Below are 16,804 nucleotides of genomic sequence, written 5' to 3'. Positions count from 1 at the left end.
TCAGTCTGCAGAGAAGCTGGCACAGCAAGCTGAGAAAAATCTAGATGTTCTGGTAAAGTTCTTTTTATTAACAGTATTCTTCTTTTTTTGTACATACCTATAGCAACATCAAAAAATATTCACAAAGCTTAACTGAACGTAAAAATGTTCTCATCCATCAGGTTGTCCTATCAAGAGCTGTGGGAAATGTCAGCTGTCCTCATGCAGCAACAAGATTGTCTGAGCACTGGGGTTGTTTTTCTGGCAGAATTTCAGGAAGCCACCTCAGAACGTGTACACAGATACTTACTGACCTTTTTTTCTGAACACCTTCAGGCACCAACGGTTTATAGGTTCAATAGATTTGCTTTAGAAACGTGAACTGGGGGAGGATGAGAAGAGATATGTAAGAACTTGAGCTCCTAAATGTCCATAGCAGGAGTGCAAACGTAGAAGTGCACACTGTACAGTTCTGCATTGATAATACCTGCCTCAGAGCTTTTCCTTTAGGTCAAGCAAAAATACATTTGATTTAATTTTATAAATAAGACTTCACTTCTGAGGCACTGAGATGTATCAAGTTCTCACATGTTTTTACTTTCCCTTTTGTTCAGCCCCTGAAGTCCATCATGAAAAACTTGCAGAAGGACATCAAGAACTGCCAGTCACTTACTGCAATGCCTGGGGAAAAAGTGTCAGGTGCTCACTTTTATTTGTCTTTTAAGAGTGGAAGAAGTTACATGAAATGTGTATATTCTCCTCTGCAACCAAGTGATAACAGTTATCTGATACATAACACATTCAAATTCCAGGCCAAACTGTGCTCACATTTTCTGATGGAATTAGTTACCTTGGAGAAAAGTAAGGCTCTCACAATTTGACCTTCTGATTAGAAAGACAAGATTAAGATACTTATTAAAATTGGTTAGCAAAGTTACAGACCTCTCTTCTTGCTGCAGCCTTCCTGAAGTCCAGTGTAACAAAAGACAGATTTGGTTTAAGACATTGGCTGCAACCTTTAGTGTGCCTGTTAGTCCTGTGCAGATTGAGTGTTTGGAGAGTCTATTCAACTGTGGGCTGAGCTGAAACCAGAAAGGAGACATGGGAAGAAAGCGAAGTACCCTGAACCTCTGAAGGAGAGAGCTCCTTCCTGCCCTCCTGTGAAGCCACTGGGGTCTCACATTCCAACTTTTCAGAGTCATCTTCATCTCTACTCGTATTTTTCTCTCCACACTTACAGGCACAATTTCAGGAACTTATGGACAATCTAAGCTTCTGCACGCAGTAAAATCCCATTTCTTATTATCCGGGTATCCAAATCCATGCAAGTGTGTATATCTGCATATATACACAAAACCTCTAGCAACATTACTCAACTTGAAAAAGCAAACAACCCAAACGCCCAATTTTTCCATCCCTTCCCCAACTTGATGCACCCAGCTGATCTTTCATGGAAAATATTTGTAAGTCACTTAACCACATCTGGAGGTAAAGGATGCAGAACAAAAGCCATCCCTTCATCCCTGCTTGCCAGTGTAACTTCTGCAACACAAGGTTTGCTCTGTTGATATTGGTGATCAGCAAATCCTTCTCACCAGTGAAAAGCCAAACCTTCAGCAATTATCTGGGCAAGTTCTTGGCTACTAAAGTAACAGCTTATGCCTGCTGATGTTGAGCCACCTGCTCCTTTCCAGAAAAGTTAACAGCTACCCTAACTCTGAAGCTTTTCTTCTAAAAATGGGAAGAAACCCAGAAGAATCCAACTGACCCAGTTCATGGGTTTGAGCATGTCATCAGTACTAGGTGACCTTGTACAGTGGTAAAAATCTCTCTTGGACCTTGTCAGTACAGAATATGCTGCTTATAATTTGGGGTCTGCTTTCTCCCTCTATTTTTCTCTTTAAAAATGAAGTATAATGTAAGTTAAGCTGAAGTTCAGAAATGCATATATTTTACTTAAAAACATTCATCTGTTCAAAATTCAAAATAAACTTTATGGGATACAACAGTTCGTTGTGTTTTTTTTTTTAAATAACATTTCATTCAAACTGTATATAATTAATTGAAGTATTCGTACAGCAAACAATGGTTAATCCTTGAAAACCTGTAGAAAAAGATTTTCACACACACACACAAAAAAAGGAGAAACAAAATTGAGGTATCACACTCACACACATTCACCCAAGCACACACACACATCCACACACACAGGCTGCAGCAAAAGCAGAACATTGTAGGCCCAAAAGGAAAATGATGACTGATTGTTCTATCCAAAAGTCCAGGTAGCTCAGGAAAAAAAAACCAAAACCAACCCAAAAAAACCAAAACAACCCCCAAAGAGTCCTCTGAGTAAAGAAACTACCTCAAATTCTCAAGTGCACTGGAGACCTGATCATTTAAACTGTTTCTGCAAAGCAGCTCCCTGCACCTGAGAAAAATGCAGCCCAAGGTGACTTGTGCAAATATAAGGAGTCAGGAGTATCTCCTGCTGTTCCTTAAGTAGACATGAGGGGTGTCCATAGATTCATTCAGTCTTTGATCATGCAAGATACTGCTGGAGTGCTGTCTTCGCCCTGCAAGAAAGGAACAACCTGGTCAGTACTGAGGTTTTCAACAGCTTCACGTACAAGACAACATCACAGAATCACAGAACTGTCCTGGTTGGAAAGGACCTCTGAGATAACCAGGCCCAACCACCAACACACACACAAAAAAACAACCCAAAAAATCTGCAACAGCCACAACAAACCACCAAAAAACCCCCCATGCCCACTGGAGCATGACCTGAAGGGCCACATCTACATGATTCTTGAATCCCTCCAGGGATGGTGACTCCACCACCTCCCTGGGCAGCCTGTCCCAGTGCCTGACCACTCTTCCAGTAAAGAAACTCTTCCTCATCTCCAGTCTGACCCTCCCCTGGTGCAGCTTCAGGCCATCTCCTCTGGTCCTGTCGTTAACCACTTGGGAGAAGAAGCCAAAGCCCCCTCACTGCACCCTCCATTCAGGGAGCTGTGGAGAGCAATGAGCTCTCCCCTCAGCCTCCTCTTCTCCAAACTAAACACCGCCAGGTCCCTCAGGCTCCTTGTATGACTTGTTCTCTAGACCCTTCACCAGCTTGGTGGCTCTTCTCTGCACCTCAACGTCCATCTTATAAGTGAGGGGCCCACAGCTGGACTGGGTGGCATTGTGCCAGCAAGAGAGGGAGGAGGAGGGAGGTGAAAGGCACCTGAGTGGCTGGCTCCTTCCTTGGAAGAATCCAGCCTATGGTGCAGATGTGTTCTGCATGGGTTGAAACAACTGAAAAGTCCTCCCTGCATCCAAGATGATCTTACCAAGCATCAACTCAGCATCAGCTGAACAACTTTGAAGTACGGAGGGGCCCAAGATGTCTATCAAACCTTATTATCAACGTGTCTTATAAAGGAGCCTTAAGAGCAGTAATTGTGAAAAGCAATTACTTTTCTGCAGTAGATGTACCATGAAAAGCAGGTCTTTGTGCTGAGAAATGGAAGAGGTTCCATAACTCAGAACATACTGGAAGCACATCAGTGCTGCCAGGAATACCAGTTCTACCAAAAACATTCCATGAGGTGAGAGGGGAAAAAGGAAACAAGTCAGCTTTTAATACTGGAATTTACATAATCAGCCACTGTGCAACATTTTTGTTAAGGAAAAAAACATCTCCCAAAAGTCTAGGGTAACCATTTGATCACCACCAGCTAATTCAGTGTTTCCCACCACCTGAAGGGAGAAGCTTTGCTCTTCCTCTGTCCCCTACACCTCCCAACCATGCTCCCCAGTGTCCTTGACAGACCTCTCCAAGATCCAATACAATTCAGCAACCCAGAGGAAGATTTAATTTTTGTTTCTTCCATTTCCTGCTACATTCACAAGTCACATCAGCTCATTGAGGCAGCCCATGAGGCAGGGCTGGGGTAAATGGTGGGAGCAGGTGGCCAGAAGAAACAGGAGGGACAGGGACTTACAACAGTGCTCAGCACCATCAGCTCCCTCTCTCCCTCTTAGAACCAAGGTTTAAGTGTTGACAAGCAAGGCCTGTTAACCAGAAAGTATTTTTACTGATGTTTTATTCCTGTTTCTCACTCTTTGAAAACCCTGTTTAGCTTTTCCATAATTTTCTGTGAGTTTCCTTGCTGGTATTTGTGTGTTTCTGGTTATACCCTCAATACTGGTACTTTGGCACAGATTTTGAACAGCAAAGTCTGAACTTCACTGCAGAGATGTCTAAAGAACACGGAAATATCTTTCCCAAAATCAAGAAACCCAAATTTAATGCATTTTAGAACGCTGCACAGTTTGAGCTCTTCCAAAAATCAAATAATCTCCTACAGTTCATCAAAGTTCATGACTTTAGGTGCAAAGGTTTGACCAATAAAACAGGAACTGTCATTAGCTATTTTGGTGACATGTTTGTGATGACCTGGGTAGATACTGTGATACAAATGTGAAAACTTACTGTGGAGCTTAATTAATTTAAAGGAGTTTAATTGAGATGAACTACAGTGGTGATCCTGTATTATCTTTTTAATTCAGTGTTATCTGATGGCTTCTCAGTGTTCCCGTCCTCTGGAACTTCGTCAGTGGTCCAAAGTTCACACCAGTATCTCACTGATGGATACACAGACTTCAGAGAGGACCCTCCACTGGTTTAGAAGATCTTTAGTGCAGTTATTTCATCATTCAGTAAAATTTGTTTCTCCTAAGCAACATAAAACCTGCTCTTTAAACAAGTGTTCATCACCATTTCTTTATACCCAACAAAACTCAGTGCAGTTTTTCTGAGCAATTCTTGTATCATCAAAAGATTGGGAAAAAAAAAAAAAGTAACTTAAAATAAAAAGCAAATAATTCCTTCTCATCTTTCCTGGATTTCCCTTGATACTCACTTGTCACACAGATTTGGATCCGATGACTGACTCAATTTATGTAGGATATCCACTATTCCCATGTCTCGTAGTTTATCCTGGCGTTCCTGGGAACCTGCAACAATAAACCACATTCCTGGGAATATCAGCAAAAATAAATGCCTGCAGACAGAAGAAACCAGCATAATGGAGGGGTATGGCAGGCAGGTCAGTTAGAAGACAGCAAGGAGAAAACTTTTGTGCTCTGTGTGCATTTGCTTAAAGAGAATAAAGTTTGGAAGGCAATAAACTATATATTTTATCCTAAAGTAAGAAGCTTGATTTCAGATGCTTTGTTCTCCTCCCACTGATTTGGATGCAGAGAACACTCAGCTGGAGGTGTGGTTTGGGGTTTGTAGCACCATGTAAGGCCAGTGTCACCAGCAGAAAGCCACCAGGAGCACAGCCAGGTGGTGTCACTGAATGAAGTTCTGTGATCCCACAGATGTGGAGTAACTTACACAGTGGAGAAAAAAGAAAAAGCCCAAAACCAAATAGAGACAATGATTTATTTGCTGAAGAGCAGCCTGGTCAACTTGAGGGTCTGTAATCCAGCCATCTGAAAGTCCTCCTCCCAACCCCACCATCCCTCAAAGCACAACACCTCTCACCACCCTTTTCCTTGCCACTTTTCCAGCTCCACGCTGCTGCCTCCACCTGCCCTCTCCACCCTCCAACACACATTTTCTGTGCAGCAAAGTAATTCAGCTCCCTCCTGGGCACCTCCCGATGCTCCAGGCCATGACTCTCCTTACCCAAGGCCTTCCCCATTCCTTCCAGTCCTTTGATGGGTTTCAGAGCCTCCATCACCCACCCAATCCATGCTGGGGAACACTTCTTAGCAATAAACCCCTTCTCTAATCTACTTCTCCTCCCCAGTGCGTGTGTTCAATCCAACAGTTTCCACAACCTCCTTAAGACTTGGAAGGTCACTTACTAGGATTCTCTTTTACTCCCATTGTTTTCAGATTTTACAGAAATGCTACGGGTGGAAACCTGGTGACTCTCATCAACTCCTATTTATCGACGCACTCCTATTGTGTCTCCCCTTCCTGTCCCAGAAGAGCTCCCTACACCTTCCTCAGTGTCCTCCTGACCACTCAGTTATCCTTAAAACTTGGAAGAGGGTGGATTTAGATTAGACATGAGGAGGAAATTCTTTAGTGTGAGAGTGGTGAGACACTGGAACAAGGAGGCTGTGGAAGCCCCCCATCAAGGGCAGGTTGGATGGGGCTCTGAGCAACCTGGTCTAGTGGGAGGTGTCCCTGCCCATGCAGGGGGGTTGGATCTAGATGGTCTTTAAGGTCCCTCCCAACCCAAACCAGTCTGTGATTCCATGATCCCATGTTATATGATGTCTCCTCTGACACTTTGGATCCCACTGTGCACTGAAAAGATCCATCACTCTGCAACATCAGCCTTTTGGGCAGGACAGTTGCTTGTACAGGCATCACTAATGAGGCTTTCTTACCTTCTTCTTCATTCCATATGAGATTTGATATACAGAACATGGCAGCAAGCTGAAGTTTAGCATTTGAGTGACTCTAAATACAGAAAAATAGTACTCAAGTTTAGGAGAAGAAATTCAGAAATTTTCAGGCTTACATTTTGCCATTCATCCTGTAATAAATAATGTAGTCAAGCTGGGACTAATTCTTATCTACAGCTGCTCTCAGAGATAGTGCCTTAACACAAGGCTCTTGAGAAGAATTCAATCACTTCATTTCTCATTTCTTGAGGTCTACAAGAAATGCCTTTTCCAAGATCATGAAACATTTTCCATGTAGATTTGTTACAGGTATTGCTGTAACATTCCTTTTAATCAGGTCCTCAGCACAGCTCTGCCATATGGAACTGCACTACTCAACACCTTCCCTACACACAAGTGGGTATGTGGAAGTTAAGTGAGTGTCCAAGGGCAGGTTGGATGGGGCTTGGAGCAACCTGGGCTGGTGGGAGGTGTCCCTGCCCATGCAGGGGGGTTGGATCTGGATGATCTTTAAGGTCCCTTCCAAGCCAAACCAGTCTGTCATACTGAATACTTTACACCACAAAATGCTAAAATACCCTCTTTTCTGCTGCAAAAGACCAACAGAAAACCCTTTAACAGAAACCACCCTTACCATGTAGTATTTGATTTTCTGCAGGATGTCATCGTTGGTCATAATCAGCTCCTTTGCTGTCGTTCCATCTGCTATATTGGCAAGTATACACAGTGTCTGGAAGAGAAAAATGTTATTTGGCCACAGATCCCATCCCATGATTTAAACTATTTCCCTGACAGCTCTGAACTCATGACAAACAATTTCTTTAATTAGTTTTAATATCTTTAATCTGGAGTTTCCAGCTTGCTTCCATCTGGGGCCAATGCCAAAGCATGAACAGCTGTGGATGAACAGCCCTGGCACAAAACCAGCCATTTGGAAATAAAAAGCAACATTCATTAATTCATTGCAATGACTAAAAATTGAAGTCTCTCATGGAAATATGCAGCATCTAGAAAAGATCAAATACACTGGACAATAAAGCAGTCTATTCTGTACCAGTGTTAGGGGAAAAAAGCCATATCCATATAGTTCTTCAGGCCAGGAAAAAAAGATGGAGAGAGGTCCACCTGCTGATCTAGCAGAGTAATTATTTGTTCTCAACAGGTCTAATCACACATCTTGACTTGCAGAGATAACTCAAACTACTAATGCATCTGGTTATTTCTTGCAAATGACAGAAGCCATCCTACAGAATAACCTTGAAACATCCAGGGCCATTCTGGCACTATGTGCATGTGGCATTAAGACTTGCACAGGCACCTCTCCTGCTTCTCAGGAGGCACCAGGAGGTGCTCCACCAATTCCTTCCCTTAACCATCTTTCCTGGACATGCTGGAATGATTACAGAAGAACATGGGAAAATTATCAGCACTTTTCTAAGCTGCCCCGCATTCATGTCAGCAGTTGCAGAGATTCATTACTTCCAAGCTGCTAATTACATCCTGATGAGCCAGACAGGGAGAGACAAGCACCGTCCTGCTACAAGCACAGGCTGGTGTGTGCAGACAGGCAGCACTGGATGTAGGGACTGACTCTGAAATAGAAGTGACCTGCTCCTCATACCACAGGGACAAGGAGAATGCTCTGTGTTTAAAGGGACAGAAAAAAGCCCCAGACCTACAGGCCACATTCCACCCTCACCTACTGGTCCTTTCCAAGAGCACTTCCCAGTACACTGATTCTCCTCCAAAATAATTTGGAAAGCTAATTAACCCTCTGTGTAATGAAGGCCTTTCTGTCACCAGAGCTTTATCAGGAAGAACTATTTAGAAAGTGACAACTGGCTAATTATCAGCTGTTCCAGAACCATGGCATCACTAGACTTGCCATCTAGGGGGCAATGAAGGGTCTTGAGGATAAATCTTATGAGGAGTGGCTGAGGGATCTGGGGTCAGTTAGTCTGGGGACAAGGAGGCTGAGGGGAGACCTTCTCACTCTCTGCAACTCCTCGAAGGGAGCCGTAGAGGCAAGTGCCAGTCTCTTCTCACAAGTAGCAAGCAATAGGACTCGAGTTGTACCAGGGGAGGTTTAGGCTGGATATTAGGAAAAAAATTCTTCTCAGGAAGGGTTGTAAAACACTGGAACAGGCTGCCCTGGGAAGTGGTGGAGTCACCATCCCTGGCTGTGTTTGGAAGTTACGTAGATGTGCTGCTGAGGGACCATGGTTTATCAGTGGACTTGGTGGAGCTGAGCTAATGGTTGGACTTGATGATCTTAAAGGTCTTTTCCAACCTAAACAGTTCTAAGATTCTGTTGAGACTTTTTGGATTTTTATGTTAATTTTGCACTTAAATAGCCTGTTTGCTTTCAGGCCATCCTTCACTGAGATTTAGACCAGTCTGGATTTAGCTGTAGTTTTACACTCCTTTGCCATTCTGCTTGCTACCAACATCCATCCTAAACCCAAGCAAACCTCTGGGATCTCCCACAGCTTCTAGCTGCCCCCATTCATCACCACATGCTCCCTATAAGGAAGAACCAAGGTTCTCCAAATGACTGTCTTGTCTGTCACAGGAATTAATTGGCCAAATTCTCCCCATCTAGCCTCTTACTTTTGCTTTAGCAGGAATTCCTTTATGCTGCCACCAAGCCAGAGTGCTTTTACCTATACTGGCCATCTCCTCCTTTCCTCTTGCATATTGTTTTCCTTAAGCTCTAACTTGCCAGGGCATGTCCCTCCCCACTTCCTCCTTGGCTGAACCAGGATGCTCTTTCCCCTCTAGTGCCTCTGCTCTAACTGGTGCTGGCTTCTGCACGAGCAGCTGAGTTCCCACACCTCCCAGCAGAGCTGGCACTGCTGCCAGCAAGGTGGTGGTGGTGGATCCTGCATTACTGACTGCTCCTGTGGCTGCTAGAGGAGCAAATGACCATGACACTTTCCCCAGAGTGAAATACTGGCTTCTTCCTCTTCTCCTGTTCCTGCTGTCCCCTTTCTGCCATACAATTGCCTTTGATTTAGTTCCTCTCCCTCCTCTTTACCAAACCTAAATTTAAAAAATACTACAAATTCAATTAATTTGTAAGAAACCATTAGAAAGAAGAGCATTCTTGCAGGCATTGAAGTTATTAGTCTGACCAATCTCAGTAAAATATTCACAGCACATCACAATCCCAAACAAAAATGACATGTTGAGGAAGCATTCTTAGCTCTTTCTTTCATTTTACTCTGCCAAGACAATGAGAAACAAAAAAAGGTACCTGCTCTTTGACTTCTATATTGTGCTCCCCTTCCAGAATGAGGGTCACTGCTTGCATGATTTGCTTCCCATGAGTGCTCATTATATGGTCTATGTGCTGCCAAAGCAATGAGGAAACACAGTCAGTGTGACCATCCTGACAAAGAAGGGTCATTCCTACTTGAATTGCTCTAAGTAAAGAGTAGCAACATTGCACAAAGAGCCCAGCTCCTAGCCAGGCCTCTCAGAACCAAGAGCTTCTCACAGCAGAAACACTGCACAATACCCCTCTTCACATGACACCTGCTCTTATTCGAGAGCACCATATGGGCCTTGGCTCTGATTTCACTGAAACCTGTAGGGAAGACACTGGTTTCCCAGCTGCACAGAGCCAGGCAGAAGACTGACTCTTGCTGAAGCCCTGGGCATGATGCTGCAGTCAGAACCACTTCTGTTCTGATAGCAGGGGGAGAAGCAGAGCAGGAAACTGAGGTTTCACATCTGGTATGTGCTGCTCTCGCTGCAGCGCTGGGACCGTGTCTGACAGCCACGGCTCAGGAGCATGAGAGGGTTCAGGGAGACACTTTGTGCACTGCTTATCCTCTAGGAAAACCAGCTCAAGTTAAGAGATCTACAGGTCATCTGATCAGATTATACTAGAAAAAAAAAATCAGAAAAGGAAGAAACTAGATCTACTGGATAAACTGATACCAAAACTCCGGAGTGACAGCAAACAGCCACCAGAGATGACCAGCTCGTGGGACACTACAAGGTTTTAAGACATGGTGGATTCTTGCAGAACTTCTTAAAATTGCTAAAAACGAGACTTGGTTCAAAAGCTGCTAGATGAGTTATTTTGGAGTGAGTGAGTTTTGGGTAAAAAATGAGAATGGTTGGTTCTGGCTCTAAAAGACACTGCACAAAGTAGGTGCAGCTGGGACACATTTCAGATGAAGAACACCTTAAGTGATAATGAGACTTCTGCTCTCAAGAGCTCAGGGTGAATTTAGTGAATGACTGGTTATTAAAAATCTTTTCACATTAAGACAGAGCTAATTTTCTATGAAGCTTATTGAGACTCAACAAGTACAAATATCAGAAGATTTTTTGCAGCGACCTTTTTATGGTAGAAAGACAGTATGTGTTAAGTGCACAGTAGAGGCTTCGTGGCTTTCTCCCCCCACAAAAATGCTGGCTTGCCAAATGTTTGCTGCATGTTTTCCCTCTGTTCTTCCCAGGGGATTTACCCCTTTCTTTTCCTCCACCAATATCTCTCTCTCCCTGTCAAAAACAATTAACTGGCTTACATTTTTCAAACCATTTTATTTTGGTGTGGAAAATGAACATAAGCATTTGTCAGTGCACAGTGCCACAGTCAAATTCCAAAAGCCAGCACTATCTATCTAGTTGGCAAGGAACAAAAATATTCCAGGTGTCAAGAGAGAAGAAACACAGGTATCCTTAAGGGATGCATCTCTCCACACACTGACAGGAGTGCAACCCTCTAAAGGTATCTTTGGACAAGTTTTACAGAAAAGACTGGTAGGTCTTTTGCTGATTTTGCTGAAAGCTAAATGCAATGGAATCATGCATGAAATGTAACTGTCTAGCTCTGTATTTGGTAGTAACTGCAAAGTTTCAGTGGATGTAGAGAATTCTTTCAGGTGTTTTCTCAAACCAATTTGGATACTTGGCTACATAAACTGGGTAAATCTAAAGGCCTCAGTTTTTGCAATATATCAAACATTAATCTTAACAGAAAAACAAGTTCTCTCACAACAAAGATGAAGAATTGGTATTGTCTGTGTGTTTGAGCAGCTTTCAGAAGGGCTGTTTGCAGCTCTACTTACTGGGCGAGTGGATAGAAGGTTCCTGAGCAGTCCCAAGGTTTTCATCAGAACATTGACATCAGAGTCAGAAAGCAACTGGAATAACTGCTCTGTGCTCAGACCTCGTAAGATGTCTGACTTGATCTTCTGTTCTGCTTGAAATGCCATATTCTGAAAGACAGACATTTTTGGCTTGAGTTTTTAACCTAAAACTTGGGCCCTTATATGTCCTTGTTAAAATTAATCTGGTAAAGGTTATAATTTATGAGGAACTGCTACAGAGTGGATTAAATTTCCAGAGTCTTACAGCTGACCTGGCTGTCACCTGCTTTTACCTGTCCCCTGGCACCACTCTGCTGTTGCCCTGAAGGACCTTGGCAACCAAACTGGTATTGGAACCAAAGAGTTCATTTTACTTTATGGACTGATTGATGAAGCGTTCCAGCCTGGTGCTGTTTTCCTTCTGTAGTGATGTGGAAAGGTCAGCCAGATTTCAGCTGTGTCATTTGTGTAACAACTGACAAGGCAAGTTACAGCCAGGAACCCTGTAAGACTGAAATCACAAGGGGTGTTTCTTCAGGGTGTTCTACTTACCATTAAAGCCCAAATGCCGTTCACTCTCAAGGCAAGATTTTCACTCTGTGTTAAACTACATAGAAGTTCTATGGCTCCTGATTCTAAAATAGGCTAAAATGAAAAGAGGAAAAAACAAACAAACATTTAAAACCCTGATCAGACACACATTCAAATGTAATTATAAGGCAAAAAAGTCTTGCATGTATCTTACTCTTGAGTTTCCATGTCCAGTCCACTCAGATGAACTGGCCAAGTTGATGAGCACCAAAAGGTGGATTTTTATGAAAAATCTCAGGTAAAGACAGTTTTATTCTCTTGGATATCCATGTGTGTGTACACACACACAATCACACACCTGTGCATGTGTACATACAGGCACATACAGCTGTGCCACTGTACACACATCTGCCACCCTCACACAAGCAAATAGCTGTTCCCCAGCAACTCTCAGCTGAGCACTGCTCTTCAAAAAGAGTCCTTCAGCAATCACATCTTTCTGGGTATCAAGTGGGACATACATGACTCTTTAGAAGAGGTTAAGAACAATGAAAGCTGCTCCGTTTATTTTCTGACATTTAATCTTTGTGTTAGTAACCAGGCCAAACTAAAATCCAACAGAAAAACCTTATTTTACTAGAAGAAAACTGAAAACGGTTCTTGAAGATCATATTGAAATGCAGATCCTTGCAGTATCACATCTTTACATGACAGGAAAAATATCAATACAAGCACCTTTTCTTTCACACTGATTAAAGAAATAAAAGATAAGTTGGGCACAACTGCTTCCAACCAAATGTGAGATACAAGTTTGATCTAAGACTTGAAGAGCTCACGTGTTAAAAGGATTCATCCCATGACTCCTGCTGTACTAGTTTGTAAGGTGCTCCTTTCTTCCAGAAGTTACTGCTTCAAAAGCAGTGAATAAATGAACATATCTGAGCTTTGGGGGAGTTTTGTGGGTTTTAACCTTCTTAAGAGCTGAAACCATCAGAAAACACATGTGGAAAAGTCTGCACTTGGTAGGAGCAGGATGGCCTCACCAGTGGCTGCACGAACAGAACAGAAGCAGCAGCTGGTGCCAAAGCTCACCTGGCCCCAGGCACTTGTGCACCACAACCTGCCAGGATCTCACCCCAGGACTGAGATGCTGGCTGGCTCAGAGGGACTTCCCATAACTGTGAAATTTCAAACCTGGGTTTCACTCAGCTCTTTTACAGGGTAAAATGCAGATTCACTTCAGCTTTGCTTATTTCACAGAATGGTCACAGTTAGAAGGAACCTCTGGAGACCATTCAGTCCAACCCACCTGCTAGAGCAGGATCCCATAGAGCAGATCCCACAGGAACACATCCAGCTGGGGCTGGAATGTCTCCAGGGATGGAGACTCCACAGCCTCCCTGGGCAGCCTGTCCCAGGGCTCTGTCACCCTCACAGGCAAGAAGCTTTTCCTCATGTTGAACTTGACCCTCCTGAGCTCCAGTTTGTGCCCATTGCCCCTTGTCCTGTCCCTGGACACCCCTGAGCAGAGTCTGGCCCATCCTCCTGCCACCCCCTGCAGATATTGCTCAGCACTGATCAGATCCCCCCTCAGCCTCCTTTTCTCCAGCTGAGCAGCCCCAGCTCTCCCAGCCTTTCCTCACAGGCAGATGCTCCAGCCCCTTCAGCATCTCAGTGCCCTGTGCTGGACTCTCTCCAGTAGCTCCTTGTCCCTCTGGAACTGGGCAGCCCAGAACTGCCCCCAGTGCTCCAGGTGAGGCCTCCCCAGGGCAGAGCAGAGGGGGAGGAGAACCTCCCTGACCTGCTGGACACACTCTTCTTAAGCCCCCCAGGATGGCATTGGCCTCAGGGCTGCCAGGGCACACTGCTGGCTCATGGTCAGCCTGTTGTCCACCAGGACTCCCAGGACTTTTACCCCAGAGCTGCTTTCCAGCAGGTCACCCCCTAACCTGTACTGGTACGTGGGGCTGTTCTTCCCCAGATGGTCTCTACACTTGCCCTTGTTGAACCTCATTAGGTTTCTCCCCACCCAGCTCTCCAGCCTGTCCAGGTCACACAGCACAGCCCTCTGTTGTGTCAGCCAATCCACCTAGTCTGGTATCATCAGCAAATCTGCTGATCAGTGACTGGTTGTTTACATACAATTTTCAAAATACTCTTTAGAAAAAAAGGTGACAGATCAAATAAAGGTCAAATGGCTTACTGAAGGCTTTCAAATCTAAATTCAAATCAAATAATTTCTAAATATCCCTTAATTTTGCATCAGCAGTATTTTCCTTTGGGAATTATGTTTTTTGCATACGCCATGTGTCCCAACAGAAATTCAGTATTTCAGTCCAATTTGAAGTAGAACCACTGCTGGCTGTGACCTGCAGCATGAACAAGAAAGCCCATGGGCAGGGATCCACGCTTGGTGTTATTCTGGTGAATTTTCTGTCTCACAGACATGACTCAAACCTCCAAGAACAACTGAGCAAGTCAAGGCAATGCACAGTGCCCTGTAGACCCCACATACACCAGAGTCTAGCAAACATTTTCTGTAAGTAAGAAATATTTAAGACCTGAGGAACTGTCCCACTTCCATGAAGCATGGAAGTGTGTGCCTGATCTGCGTGGCAGGGACATTGCAGCACTGAAGAGCAGATGTCCTGTTCTGTTCATTCAAGAACAATAAAATCCACAAGACTGCCATTATTTTCAGGATTACACCAGTAATTCTCTAAGACAATGGATCATACTGCCAATTATCAGGTTTTCTTCTTGCTTATGAATTTTTCACAATGTTTTCCAAGTAAAAAACTCCAAAATTTTATGCCTAGTTCTTTAGAGACTATAAAACCAAATTTGTCACAGCACTGTAAACAGATCATTTTTTTTATTCACAAGCTACCAGTGATACTTCTTGTCTAACACCACAGCTCTGTGCTTCACAAGCAGTGACTGCCCATTAAGATACATTCATGCTCATTCAACCATTGTACAACGGAACTTTTGTCTATTACCTCTTCCTGTTTCTGAATAAATACTCACCTCCTTGCTTGGAGAGAATTCCAGAAGAAGATTGCATAGTGTGGAAGATGCTACTACGAGAATTTCATTGGGAGCATTCTGTAAAACCTGCAGGCACAAAGGGGAGAGTGAAGAACCTATGTCAACTCATAGAAGGAAGGGATCATTGCAGTGGAGTATCTGCAATGATGCTGCACTTTGATATCTCACACTTGAGGAGATGCTTTGGTGCTTGCAGAACAGATCCAGACAGTGCTCGTTCAACACCACCCAACCAGCTGAGCAATGCAAAGGTATTTCACACCCAAGCCACTCTGGAGAGCTTCAGGTCCAACATAAAAGCCATCAGTGGGAGCAGATCCCTGCTCTGCAGAGGAGATGTGTGGGCAGTTGTCACCGAGCTCTGCAGCCATGCCCTCAGCAGAGCAGGCTGTGTCCTGCAGGGCACCTCTGCCTCCTGGGTTACACAACAGTGGAGAAAGCTCCAGGCGGAGCCTCCTCAACACTTATGCACCTCGTGCAAAGCACAAAACAGCAAATTTCCTCCTGAGCATCCCTTCAGAAAAGCAAGCAGCTGCAGACTCTCTTCTCTGTGCCTGGATCTCCAGCACGACCAACCCACAACACTCTGAGCATCCCCCCTGCCTGTCCTGAGAAAACTCTGGTGACGAAACAGGCACAGAGGATACAACTGCTCCTCCAGCAAGGAAAAGGAGCTCAGAGGGGCTGCTCTGCACCACCTTTTGTTTCAGAGCAGTGGTGATCTATACCTTACACACTTTGATCTCATTTAGTCTTGAAGATAATTGCATTACATTAAAATGTGTCTTTTTAAAGGTCTTGCTGAAACTCTTTGGCTTCAGTTTTACCATCTACAGTGACATATAAAGGATAAGAGAATTACAGGAGAAAACACAGATCTATATTCTCTAGTAGGGCTTACAGACCAAGTCTGAACTGTGCCACCAAGTCTGAGCCTGAAATTAAAGGAGATACAGACCTCCTAGTGCCTTGTGTAAACATTAGGGATAACTTCTCATCACTCAAAAAACCCACAAACCACCAAAACACAAAAATGGAAACCAACCAACCAAAAGCCAGGCATGGACCACAGTCCCCTCTGCTGCTGCCTGGCTGTTGTTGATTCCTGACACTCTTAGGAGAAGGTCAGGGTTTCAAGGTAATTCTATTATGATTCAACAGAAAAGCAAACTCAACAGCCACACCCTCCCCCCCCACCCCTTTAACAGAACACTTCAGTAATCAAGGCCTGACTTCTCTTTACTTACCTTCATTAAAGGTTTCCATACAGCATGATCCTGAAAACTTGTCCTGAGCTGCTGTACAGAACGGGACAAACTGTGCAAACATCTGTAATGGGAAAGAAAACTTCACTGTGAAACACACACATGTCCACTGCTGCAACACACACACTGCTTCGTCAGAGATTCAGCTGAGCATTTAAGTAGCAAACTGTAAAAAGCCGAGAGAAAACAGTCCAGGATAACTCCCCCTCTCCCCTAATACATTTACCAACAGTAGAAATGACTCCAGATTAGCTTTTGAAAAATTAGTAAACATTCTAACAAGTGCAGCACCAGAGCTTTGCCAAGACAAAAGTGTTGGTATGAATCAGAACAGCCTCCTACCTGACTGCAGCTAATCGCACCTTGATACTAGACTCAGACAAGCCATTCACGATACGATCCATCATGTTTTCAGTCTCAATGATCTGCAGCAAAAAGGAATTCATGTTACACGGA

At 43.9% G+C, this 16,804-nt stretch overlaps 1 protein-coding gene across 3 annotated transcripts in view; it reads right to left on the bottom strand.

Annotated features, from left to right (window-relative positions):
- Window positions 1–47: 47 nt before the first annotated feature.
- ARMC8 (armadillo repeat containing 8) overlaps window positions 48–16,804 on the bottom strand; it is a 72,077-nt gene continuing 55,320 nt past the window's right edge. For all 3 annotated transcript variants that reach the window (XM_051625941.1, XM_051625942.1, XM_051625943.1), the window contains 10 exons: window positions 16,691–16,773; window positions 16,331–16,412; window positions 15,063–15,149; window positions 12,054–12,146; window positions 11,481–11,630; window positions 9,653–9,748; window positions 7,031–7,126; window positions 6,379–6,451; window positions 4,890–4,983; window positions 48–2,552 (listed from right to left, as the gene is read on the bottom strand). In XM_051625941.1, the coding sequence (XP_051481901.1) occupies window positions 2,519–2,552; window positions 4,890–4,983; window positions 6,379–6,451; window positions 7,031–7,126; window positions 9,653–9,748; window positions 11,481–11,630; window positions 12,054–12,146; window positions 15,063–15,149; window positions 16,331–16,412; window positions 16,691–16,773 (888 nt within the window). In that variant the 3' untranslated portion in view covers window positions 48–2,518. The remainder of the gene's footprint in view (window positions 2,553–4,889; window positions 4,984–6,378; window positions 6,452–7,030; window positions 7,127–9,652; window positions 9,749–11,480; window positions 11,631–12,053; window positions 12,147–15,062; window positions 15,150–16,330; window positions 16,413–16,690; window positions 16,774–16,804) is intronic.

The sequence above is a fragment of the Apus apus genome, chromosome 8, assembly GCF_020740795.1.
Source record: "Apus apus isolate bApuApu2 chromosome 8, bApuApu2.pri.cur, whole genome shotgun sequence".
Lineage (NCBI taxonomy): Eukaryota > Metazoa > Chordata > Aves > Apodiformes > Apodidae > Apus > Apus apus.
The sequence above is the reverse complement of the archived record's forward strand: the minus strand, read 5'-3'. Positions and strand labels throughout refer to the sequence as shown.